Source organism: Pelobates fuscus, chromosome 2, assembly GCF_036172605.1.
Source record: "Pelobates fuscus isolate aPelFus1 chromosome 2, aPelFus1.pri, whole genome shotgun sequence".
NCBI classification, from domain to species: domain Eukaryota; kingdom Metazoa; phylum Chordata; class Amphibia; order Anura; family Pelobatidae; genus Pelobates; species Pelobates fuscus.
In genome coordinates, this window is record NC_086318.1 from 448,525,959 (window position 1) to 448,539,119 (window position 13,161).

The window sequence follows — 13,161 nt, forward strand, 5'->3', positions numbered from 1 at the left end:
TGGCACGAATGGCTCCCTCAAACCCACACCTGGCACAAATGGCTCCCTCAAACCCACACCCGGCACGAATGGCTCCCTCAAACCCACACCCGGCGCGAATGGCTCCCTCAAACCCACACCCGGCGCGAATGGCTCCCTCACCAACATCCTCCCTGCCCTTAGTAGCTTCCTCATGCACACACTGAGCAGTCAGCACCCACACCCGGCACGAATGGCTCCCTCAAACCCACACCTGGCACGAATGGCTCCCTCAAACCCACACCCGGCACGAATGGCTCCCTCAAACCCACACCCGGCGCGAATGGCTCTCTCAAACCCACATGCAGCACAAATGGCTCCCTCACCAACATCCCCCTGACCTTAGTAGCTTCCTCATGCACACACTGAGCAGTCAGCACCCACGCCCGGCACGAATGGCTCCCTCAAACCCACACCCGGCTCCCTCAAACCCACACCCGGCACAAATGGCTCCCTCACCAACATCCCCCCTGCCCTTAGTAGCTTCCTCATGCACACACTGAGCAGTCAGCACCCACACCTGGCACGAATGGCTCCCTCAAACCCACACCTGGCATGAATGGCTCCCTCAAACCCACACCTGGCGCGAATGGCTCCCTCAAACCCACACCCGGCAAGAGGGCTCCCTCAAACCCACACCCGGCGCAAATGGCTCCCTCAAACCCACATCCGGTGCAAATGGCTCCCTCAAACCCACACCCGGCATGAGGGCTCCCACACCCGGCACGAATGGCTCTCTCACCCGGCATGAGGGCTCCCACAACCGGCGCGAATGGCTCTCTCACCCGGCATGAGGGCTCCCACACCCGGCATGAGGGCTCCCACACCCGGCATGAGGGCTCCCACACCCCACACCCGGCATGAGGGCTCCCACAACCGGCGCAAATGGCTCCCTCACCCGGCATGAGGGCTCCCACACCCAGCATGAGGGCTCCCACACCCGGCATGAGGGCTCCCACACCCGGCATGGGGGCTCCCACACTCGACTCAAATGGCTCCCTCACCCGGCATGAGGGCTCCCACACCCGTCGCGAATGGCTCCCTCACCTTGCCTTTGCTCCTGCCCCAAGCTAACATACCCACACCAGTCTTTGGTTAAACATAAAAAAATACATGAATGTGGTACATAGCATTAATGTTTCCACAGGTCAGGGAGTATACAAATCCCGATATACACTGTAGGGAGCGTACACAGTAGCTATATATTGACATAGGAAGGGACACACACATAACTATAGTAGAATGTACACAGAAGGTTAATACACTGTATCAATATAAATGCGAGAGTTAAAGAGGATAAAGCAGTCCGGTAGCATTAAGATGGGCTACTGTTACTATAGCAATTAATAATGTGACGCTAACACGAAAACAAACCTTTGTCGCAAAACTTTCCGGCCCAACCAGGGTGGCACATGCACTGCCAGGGCTGATGACATGACCCATGAACGCAGCCTGGCATTCTCACACAGTCTTCACAAAACTTCCCGTCCCAGCCTGGGTCACACCTGCAGAAACACCGGGTATGGTGGGTCAATAAACAAACTCCTGTGTAAGTCGTAATTGCACGTAGAGATACCTGGAAACAGCCAGTGATTGGGCAATGAGGCACTTTGGGTTAAAGTGACAAAGTTTATTCAGAAACATTTATATTGTGGAATGTTTGTTAGTTATCACAATTTTATAACATGACAGGAGGCTTCATATTTGCTTAAGTCTCTCTTTACTAGAACTCCACATAAGCACATTACCATAGAGATAAACAACCAATCAGAAAAAAGTATATAATAATAATAACAATAAAGGTCCCCTCCCAACCAACTACTTCCTCTTTCTTTGCTGCTCCACATCAAGCACAGGTCAGAGTACCACTGCCTCCTGCTCTTAGTGGGTGGCTGTGGGATTTAATGGATATATATGTGTATATATGGTGTATATTTTGGTTAGATATCCTGTGTATTTTATGCCTTTCCTTCTCTGATATTTCTCTTATACATTAGCTGCCAGGCTTTCTCTCTTCTCCTCTCAGTTTTCCCCGTCTGTGGGCTTCTTTGCGCGGACGTCGTGGGAGAAGGCCATTTAGCCGCCTCCTCTAATGTCCCGCCCACCGGGGCCGCAGAGTATGTCTCTGGCGGCCCCACGTGTTGTGTCTCGCAGCTCATTGGCCTCGCGCCGCTGCACGGCACCCATCACCGCCTACCTTCCCCATCACCGGGCTGCAGGAAAATAACCGCACGCGGGTGTCGCGGCCCGCGTGCGGTGGGGGAGGAGTGGGTTAAAAGAGGTCTGCCAGGGGGTTTGGAGCTAACTAGTGCTGGTTTTTTTTTTCCTGTGCCAGTGAGCACTGCATTTATCAGTTTGTTTTTTTTACCCATCTTTCTAGGATTTGAAATACAGTTTATTTTGTTTGTTTTACAGTCATTGTGCAAACAGTCATTTCATAAACAAATATATCTGCAAAGCGAATCTAAATCTTTTACATTGTACTAATTTTCTAGTGGTTGTAAGCCCCCTACTTACTTAGCAGTTTACATTTTATGATTGCTCTACACTGAAGCTGACAATATATTCTGCCAAATACAGCAGACCATTAGTGATGTCCCGAACGGTTCGCTGGCGAACATCGCATGTTCGTGTTCGCCTCGGATGGCGAACATATGCGATGTTCGGTCCGCCCCCTATTCGTCATCATTGAGTAAACTTTGACCCTGTACCTCACAGTCAGCAGACACATTCCAGCCAATCAGCAGCAGACCCTCCCTCCCAGACCCTCCCACCTCCTAGACAGCATACAATTTAGATTAATTCTGAAGCTGCATTCTTTTTTTTTATTATTATTTTTATTTTTATTTTTTTGTGTTTATTATACATTATCCCCCCATAGCCAGTAACCTGTGTTTATTATACATTATCCCTCCCATAGCCAGTAACCTGTGTTTATTATACATTATCCCCCATAGCCAGTAACCTGTGTTTATTATACATTATCCTCCCATAGCCAGTAACCTGTGTTTATTATACATTATCCCTCCCATAGCCAGTAACCTGTGTTTATTATACATTATCCTCCCATAGCCAGTAACCTGTGTTTATTATACATTATCCCCCCATAGCCAGTAACCTGTGTTTATTATACATTATCCCCCATAGCCAGTAACCTGTGTTTATTATACATTATCCCTCCCATAGCCAGTAACCTGTGTTTATTATACATTATCCCCCATAGCCAGTAACCTGTGTTTATTATACATTATCCCCCATAGCCAGTAACCTGTGTTTATTATACATTATCCCTCCCATAGCCAGTAACCTGTGTTTATTATACATTATCCCCCCCATAGCCAGTAACCTGTGTTTATTATACATTATCCCCCACAACCAGTAACCTGTGTTTATTATACATTATCCCCCCATAGCCAGTAACCTGTGTTTATTATACATTATCCTCCCATAGCCAGTAACCTGTGTTTATTATACATTATCCACCCCATAGCCAGTAACCTGTGTTTATTATACATTATCCCCCCATAGCAAGTAACCTGTGTTTATTATACATTATCCCCCCCATAGCCAGTAACCTGTGTTTATTATACATTATCCCCCCCATAGCCAGTAACCTGTGCTTATTATACATTATCCCCCCCATAGCCAGTAACCTGTGCTTATTATACATTATCCTCCCATAGCCAGTAACCTGTGTTTATTATACATTATCCCCCATAGTCATTTATCGTTGGACCTAGGCAGCATGATGTCTTAGGCCGGCCCAGAGAGTGAGTGAGTGAGTGAGTGAATAATATAATATATATATATGTTCAGAAACATATTAGTAATATATGTAAATCAGGTTCATGCAAAGAGGGTGAAAAGGTATTAAAGAAAAACACACTTATTGCATCAAATTTACAAAGCCAAACTTTTAAAAGCTTTCCTCATTTCTTTCTCGGGATGAGGAATATATCGGTTGTAGACTGAGGATTTCCATCTGCCCAATCTTTTAATAATATGCACTGGAGTGTCAGTGTTGAAGGAGACCGAAGCTGCCCCTATTCTAAATGAAAGACCCGAGACATGGATACACCCAATCTTAGGAGTAGTGTTCTGATGTAGAAGATTAATTTAGCCGTAGTCAGAGGGATTCAGTGAGAATAGTGGTGAAATGTGTGTGGCATGACTGAGTGTGGGTAAGTAAGAGTCAAGTATTTTAACTGGGCACTAGTTCTAGGTGGGATAAAGTGGTATAGCGGATGGATGAGTAGTTTGGTTCGTTTTAGAGGTTTGTAGAGAAAGTATATAGTGATCATGATTGGATATTCACGATATCCAATATTTTTAAGGTGGTCTCAAACAAACATAAAATGCTATATGAAATTTGTGGGAATATCGAATAGTGTACAGTAAATCAGAGAGGGCTCAGACTATCGAACCATCGATCGGTATCCAACCTTGCAAATGGGGAGTTTGCGGTTGTGCAAATGGACTGTTTGCGGTTGTTTGCGGTGTGTTAAACGGGGAGTTTGGTCTGTCACTGTGAAGACAGTCACCCTTACACTACCTGATCGATACAACATCATGTACCTGATGTTTTAAAGCACGTTATTACAAACAATTTAGGAATGTTAGGTGATTTATGCCCTTTATGGATTAAAACCAGACTCTGCATCAACTATGTAATTTTCCATGGGAGTTTTGCCATGGATCCCCCTCCGGCATGCCACAGTCCAGGTGTTAGTCCCCTTGAAACAACTTTGCCATCACTATTCGGGCCAGAAAGGGTCCCTGTGGGTTTTAAAATTCGCCTGCCTATTGAAGTCTATGGCGGTTCGCCCGGTTCGCCCGTTCACGAACATTTGCGGAAGTTCGCGTTCGCCGTTCGCGAACGGAAAATTTTATGTTCGCGACATCACTACGGACCATACATCAGTCCTGTACATCACATGGATTTGGCCTGCCTTAACTACACTCCAAGATTGGCCTGTTCTGGCTGTGCCATCACCACAGGATGACCCCAGTTTGGCTACCCATTTAAGTACACATATATTTTGCAGGCGCTGTCTATCTTCCGTTGACCACAAATTTGGGGTGCTGCCCCTATTATTCTGCCTATGTCCCAAGGTGTCACCCTGCAAGACAGGTGGGGCAAGGATGAGCTGGACGACATAGTGGCTCCGAATAATTCGGGGGTCATTCTACGCAAGGAGCGCCCACCGCTATGCTGGAGGATGATGTATTCCTGGAGGCTATGGGCGAACCCCTGTTTGACAGGGTCCATTGGACACCCTAGTTCCTTGAAATGGTCTTTAGCCAATCACCTGGCACAGTTCGTACACTGTTGGGTCCGCAAGCCTCTGGTCTGGGAGATACAGAAGAATTTACGGGCGGAATGCCCCAGGCCAGTTTTTGCCGGATAAGATTCCCCTGCCCCTGGAATTTGACCCCATTGTGCCCACATTCATGACCTGTACCGGACGTGACCCCAAGTAAGGGGTCGAACGCTGCCTCAGACTGGCACAGGTTAAACCTTGGACATGCTGGGTCCGTGGCTGGAATACTCATGTTGGATGATGAGGCTTATTCACAGGGTGCTACCTTGGACCCAGCTTCCATACGAGACTGGGCTCTGCGCTCCATTTGTCTGCTGGGCAACACTAACTCAGCGCTCTGCACAGTGTGTAGGACAGCAGTGCTCTTACGCATGGACGCCAAGCTGTCGGACTTGGGATAAAAAGAACTGGGCCCCCCGTGCCAGGGGTCTACACTTCTGAGAGCCTTTCATCAGAGAACTGCACAAGCACGTGAACCTATTCACTGCCTTGAGCAAAACCCGGTCCTCAAAAAAATGGGTCTTCCGCACACAAGGCTCGCATGTTTTTGCCACAGCTCGACAACAGCGGGGTCGTGTCACCAACTGCTTTGGCCGTCTGGCCATCGAGGATCCCAAGCACCCTCCATCTTCACATTCTACCAATCCCGTGCTCGTACCGCGGTAGAGGGAGCCGGGCTCACAGATGAACAAGGATACCCACACCAACCCCTGCCGACACAGGTTCACCTTCCCTGGGCCCCGTGTCATCGAGGGAACTGCAAGCTTTGATAGAGGCTGAGATCCAGACCCTTTTCGAAAAGGGCGCTGTCTTGTGGATATCGGACAATGGGGGATTCTTCAGCTCCATATTTTATGCAAAGAAGAAATCTGGGGATTTCCATCCAGTGATCAATCTGGGGAACCTAAATGCCGAAATGTCGTTTGCCGACATATCAAGGTGGAGGGCTTCCATCTCCTGCAGGACCTCCTCCGCCCAGGAGATTGGTTAGCGAGACTGGATCTAAAGTATGTCTGCCTCCTACGCCTCCCCTTGTACAAGATCTCAACCATTGCGCCACGCTTTCTAGGGACTGTGCCCTAACACTCATTTGTCCACTCTTCTCCTTATCTGCTTACTAGCAGGCAGAAGCTCCTGTTATACAGTCTGGGACAGAGAAAAGGTGTATGTAGTAAGTGTAGAAGAAAGGGAATATGCCACAGTGTTAGAGAGTTTAAAACCCCTTCAGTGACTTACCTGTATCCAGCGCCGATGTCCCTCGGCGCTTGGTCAGGCTCCGCCTACACTCCTCCCTGACTGACGTCGGCGCGAATACATGAATGGCCGACCACCCGGCCCTTGGCGTGTGCCACTAATGAGCCCCGTTTACCTTCTTTTCACCGAACAAACCAACAAACGGACAACCACCCTACCAGAGGAGTGTGCCGACAATCAACCTCCCAGGAGCTGCGGTTTGTGGTTAACCCCAGGATAATTGTCTGTCATCAGGGTAGTCACCGTTCGAATGTAAAAGGTCGAACGGGGTACCGAACAAAGAGCCCAAATAACTCCTGAACGACTGACCACCCTGCCCGTGGCATGTGCCCCCAATTAACCACCTTGAAGCTGCGGTTTCTTTGGTTAACCGCAACGTAATTACTTATTGCCAGGGTGGTCGCCGTACGTATGCCGAACACATGGCGACGGCCATCTTTTGTCGTTGAACGCCCAGCGGGACTGGATCGTCAAACTCATGGTACTATTCTCTGCCAATAGTTTGCACGAATCCCGCTGGGATACAGCTTGCCCCGTCTGTTCGGGCAATAAGTTACGAAAGACATGTTGTTCGACAAGTTATATCTCCAAGAGTTATACCGACCCCTGGCCAGATCACCTAGCCGAGAACCCCCGGGCTGCTACCAGGCGAATACCCATACAGACATGTTTTATCCCCTTGGCTTTCGTACACAATTCGTGAGATCTGAGCGCAATTCGTATATTTTGTGCGCTCAGATCCAAGCTGTCTGGGGATGGGTTGAATGTGTTATTTAAGTGCTATACTGTAATTGTTATCCATTTTTATTCTGTTTTCTTGTGTATAATAAAGCGTGGTTATTTCATGTAGTCTTACAGTTCTTGTCGTCTTGGTATCCGAATCAAGACTTGACGCTGAAGCAGCTGTCAGCTAAGGTTGTCAGCTAAGGAATGTTCCAATCCACATTGGAAAGGTTTGATAACTAAGGCCTGTTTGGAGAAAGCATCTGTTGGCTATCTACTGTTTCTGCCTAACATCACCGAGATGGCTCACCTATCGATGTGAGGTCGGAGGTGGACTAACCAAGACTGCGGACGCCGTCCTCACCGGTTGCTGCAACACCCACTTGGTAGAAGACGAATATCATCCACAGCCATCCAGTATCATCAGTCAGGTTATTTAGCCAATTTTGCTTTCTTCTTTTTTGGATCAGTTCTATAATATTTTATTCACCTATATTTAGATGATTTACCTTTTTTAATTAAATAAAATAACACTCTATTTTTCACCTACAAGTTTTTATCTTTTATTGGCATTACACGGATTATACACGGATCCTGTCACGACTTTAACACAATATATTTTTTATCTTTGACTGCTACAGCCACAATTATCACTTTCAGGCTGTCAGCCCAGATTTTTTTCGGTGAGAGACTAAGCATTTTGGCTGTTAGTCAGCAATACTAATTAGCCCTTATTTTATTTCCATTTCCATTTTTATGTTTTGGTTTATTTACTGACATTTTGGATCTATTTTTTTGAATTATCACTAATTTTCTACTTTTGCACTCGATCTTTCTTGTATTGAAAGTATATAAATTCATAAATACCCCAGTTGATCTTGCTATTTCATCCAGCAGATCAAAGGTGGTTTATGATACACACTCTAAAAGACTGGTATATATTATTCATCCAATTTGGGACTTATATATTTATACTTGGACTATTTGCTGCTATGAAACATAATGCTGTGATTTTATACTGAGTATAACTTTGTCTGCCTGAGTACACACATTTGCATTTTAAGAATTTCCTTATTTTTAGAAATTAGAATTTTATTGTGTAACTATAAGGCATTCTCTTCTGTTTATTGTAAAAGCTCCTGGATAAATTGTATCTTTTCTACGTTAATCCTTGGGATTTGGTGAAACCCCACTCACTCCAGTTTTTGAGCTTCCACGTATTACTCTGTCTTGTTCCCTCTTACTTTCTGATAGCCATTACTTTTGTCTTTCAGTCTTGTTTATTTATTTATAGCTAAGGTTGTTATGTTTGGTCTCCTGTAAGCGGGTGTTGGATGTCCGAGCGCTTGATTGGAATGCCGTTATGTTTACCTCGGAGGGTATCTCCTTTAACATCTCCAGAAGGACGAAGTTGGCTTAGAAAGTTTTTGTTTATCCTAGGTTCTAGAGCGTTCCAGCTCTCTGTCCAGTGGAGTGTCTCAAGACGTATCTGGAAGTTACTCGGCCATTATGTTCTCTGGACTTGTATCTTATGTTAATTTCCTTTCACGCTCTCCACCTGCCGGTATCAACTCCTACATTGGCACGTTGGGTGCGAGAACTACTGACATTGGCTGGGATTGACACGTCAATCTTTACGTCCCACTCGGTCCATGGGGCCATGGCATCTAAGGCCTCAGTGGTTGGTTGTCGTTTGGAGGATATCCTGCGGGCTGCTGACTGGTCACAGGAATCGACCTTCCGTGATTTCTATTTCAGGCCGATTGATCACATTGCATCTCAAGTAGTGGCTCAGCTTTGAACTTGCATAATAGGAGCCTCCGTGTCTGTAATAAAATTCCCAGGTTTTACTATTTACATGATGTAAAGTCATGACGTAAAGTCATGATTTTATTAAAGACACGGAGGCGAGTATTATTCCCGCCCACCCTCCCGGCTGCGGGTATGGTTGCATGTGTAGGATATGTAGAAGGTCGGTAAGTATTCTCCTTGGAGATTTCATATGTTTTATTATATGTCTAGCAGGTGTATTTTGGTAAATCCCAGGTTATCTTTAATGTCTGATATTCAGTGATGTTAGTATGGATTACGTGCATTGATGTTGCCAATATGTTATTATGCACATTACGGTTGTTCGGAGATTACCATATTTTTTTCTCTGTCCCCTTTATATCTTGAAATGACGTGTTTCCGTGCTGGTTTTGCTGTTGGCTACGTTAGCTGAATTTGGTTCGTATCTAATGGTCTTCATTCTCCGCAAGAAAGAGGGGGATCTTGGGAGTCACAAGCCTTGTATAGTCACTTCCTGTGTTAGGTGATTGGTTGCTTGTGTACTATACCGATTTTTGTTAAATATCAGTTATTTATTTATCTCTATCTTTGCTGCTGAGAGTAACAAAGAAAGAGATAAGCATAATACTTACCTCCGTGTCTTTAATAAAATCATGACTTTACGTCATGTAAATAGTAAAATCTAGGAATTATCAATAGCAATGTCTTAGCTTGCTTTATAATGTATTCACTAATAAATATTCAGTAATTCATATCATATATATATGTCACATATCTGTATATATCCATATGTTTTGACCATTGTGCTTCTCCCTGTCTCAGGATTTAGTATGCATCACTCTATGTGGTCTCGTGGTGGCTAAGAGTGATGAGAGTGGCACTTCCTGTGAGCATTCTTGACCCTCTGCCGGCCTGGCGGAAAGAGGCCGGCAGAGTGTGTGTGAGGCAGGCAGAGTGTGTGTGAGGCAGGCAGAGTGTGTGTGAGGCAGGCAGAGTGTGTGTGAGGCAGCTCTTAACAGACCTAGATAGACCGCAGGTGTCTGTGGAGGGAGCCTAACACAGTTTCTGAGTGGCCGATGGCCAGAAACCAAATCCTGTACCTCTCATTATTAAATGCAATTAGGAAGGTGCTGGCGAAGCCGCTATGTGGCAATTCCCACCGGGGATCCCACTAACCTCCGTGGCCCCTGGTGAGTTTGTGGGGGGGGTCTCTAGAATGCGTGGGGATTACTTATTAGCCTCGGTGCCCGGGACCCTGGAGAGTCGGCGGGTTCCCTAGTGTTGATACAGACGGTGTACTGCTGTACCAATCTGTACACTTACTGTTTTGCTCGGGAAAAAGACGTTTGATGGAGCAGCTAGGCGTCCTCTACTGGCAGAACGAGCTAGACCGAAGGTGATCAGGAGGACCTCAGTGCCGCGATCCTGCTCTCACGCTGGTTACCCGACAGTGATGATACAAACAGCAGTACATCTGGACCAATCACGGTAATGTAGGGAAGGGCGGGGGGGTCTGGGGGGGGAGCCCTTTTTAAAGGCCCGTAGCCCCTCGGATAACTTCAGCCCAAGCCTTCCAATATATGCACACACACATATAATTCATGTGTATATAATACGTGTGTGTGCTTATCAGGGCTCGAGTCCAGCAGGAACGCATGGGAACGGAGTTCCTGCACTTTTTCCAAAGCAGGAACACCGTTCCCGTTACCAGTCCTGCCGGACTTGCCCTGCTACCTGCACACAGGTGCCATTACTCGCTGTGTTCCCTCTCCAGCTCTAACTCTCAAGAGACCCACGGCTGTCAGAGCGTTGCCACGGGTTACCATGGCAACGCTCCGCACAGGCGAGTCTCGCGAGAGTTAGAGCTGGAGAGGGAACACAGCTTGTGATGGCCCCTGTGTGCAGCGGCTGCCTCCCTCCACTGGACCACCAGGCGATCTCCCCCCTCCCTGACAAGGTAAGAAGCAGGGAGGGGGGAATAAAATAAAATAATATAAACACATAAAGTTAAAAAAAAAATGCTTGCCCCTATCATCCAGCACACACACACATCTTCCAGCACACACACACCATCCAGCACACACACACATCATCCACCACACACACACACATCATCCAGCACACACATACACACACATCATCCAGCACACACACACACCATCCAACACACACACACACACACACCATCCAACACACACACATCATCCAGCACACACACACACACACATCATCCAGCACACACACACACACACACATCATCCAGCACACACACACACACCATCCAACACACACACATCATCCATCACATACACACCATCCAACACACACACACATCATCATCCAACACACACACATCATCCAGCACACACACACACATCATCCAGCACACACACACATCATCCAGCACACACACACACACACACCATCCAGCACACACACACATCATCCAGCACACACACACATCATCCAGCACACACACACACACACCATCCAACACACACACCATCCAACACACACACACACATCATTCAGCACACACACACACATCATCCAGCACACACACACACACACACACCATCCAGCGCACACATCATCATCCAACAAACACACATCATCCAGCACACACACACATCATCCAACACACACACACATCATCCAGCACACACACATCATCCAGCAAACACACACACACATCATCCAGCAAACACACACACACACATCATCCAGTGCACGCACACACATCATCCAGCACACACACATCTTCCAGCACACACACATCTTCCAGCACACACACACTTCATCCAGCACACACACACTGCATTTATTATACACAATCTGCACTTACTACAAACACACTACATTCATTATACACACTTTGCACTCATTACAAACACACTACATTCACTATACGCACTCTGCATCCATTATACATACTCTGCACTCACTACAAACACACTACATTTACTACACACACTGCATTCATTATACACACTCTGCAGTCACTACAAACACACTACATTCACTATACACACTGCACTCACTACACACTGCATTCACTATACACACTCTGCATTCACTACAAACACACTACATACACTGCATTCACTATACACACTCTGCATTCACTACAAACACACTACATACACTGCATTCACTATACACACTCTGCACTCACTACAAACACACTGCATTCGTTATACACACTCTGCACTCACTACAAACACTACATTCATTATACACACTACATTCATTGTACACACTGCACTCACTACAAACACACTACATTCATTAGAACACTCTTCACTCACTACAAACACATTAAATCACTATACACACTCTGCACTCACTACAAACACACTACATTCACTATACACACTCTGCACTCACTACAAACACACTACATTCACTATACACATTCTGCACTCACTACAAACACACTACATTTATTATACACACTCTGCACTCACTACAAACACACTGCATTCATTATACACACTCTGCACTCACTACAAACACACTGCATCCATTATACACACTCTGCACTCACTACAAACACACTACATTCATTATACACACTCTGCACTCACTACAAACACACTACATTCATTATATACCCTCTGCACTCACTACAAACACTACATTCATTATACACATTCTGCACTCACTACATAAACACTCCATTTATTATACAGACTGCACTCACTACAAACACACTACATTCATTATACACACCCTGCACTGCACTATATGCATAGGAGTGTAATTTTTTTTAAGGGGGGGTGGGAATCATGGGTGAGTTCCCACACTTTTTTCTCCAGGACTTGACCCCTGGTGCTTATATACACACACACACTTTTATTTCCTATATATGTATAATATATTATAATTAAAGCATTTTATAATATATCATACATATATAATGCATATATATGATTTCATTATAAGTGTATATATCTCAGAGTACATATTTCCTGGCTATTATTCATGGCAGCATATACACATGGGTTAGCTCCTCCCCTTACAGCCGATAGGACAGGAATAAAACAAACCTTTA

At 45.9% G+C, this 13,161-nt stretch overlaps 2 protein-coding genes across 5 annotated transcripts in view; both read right to left on the reverse strand.

The window, feature by feature from the left end:
• The window catches only part of LRRC73 (leucine rich repeat containing 73), a 347,986-nt gene that overhangs the window by 77,407 nt on the left and 257,418 nt on the right, over positions 1 to 13,161 (reverse strand). The gene's annotated exons all lie outside the window — the stretch shown is intronic.
• The window catches only part of DLK2 (delta like non-canonical Notch ligand 2), a 75,907-nt gene that overhangs the window by 2,860 nt on the left and 59,886 nt on the right, over positions 1 to 13,161 (reverse strand). For all 4 annotated transcript variants that reach the window (XM_063444175.1, XM_063444171.1, XM_063444174.1 and 1 more), the window contains one exon: positions 1,393 to 1,523. In XM_063444175.1, coding sequence (XP_063300245.1) covers positions 1,393 to 1,523 — 131 coding nt within the window. The remainder of the gene's footprint in view (positions 1 to 1,392; positions 1,524 to 13,161) is intronic.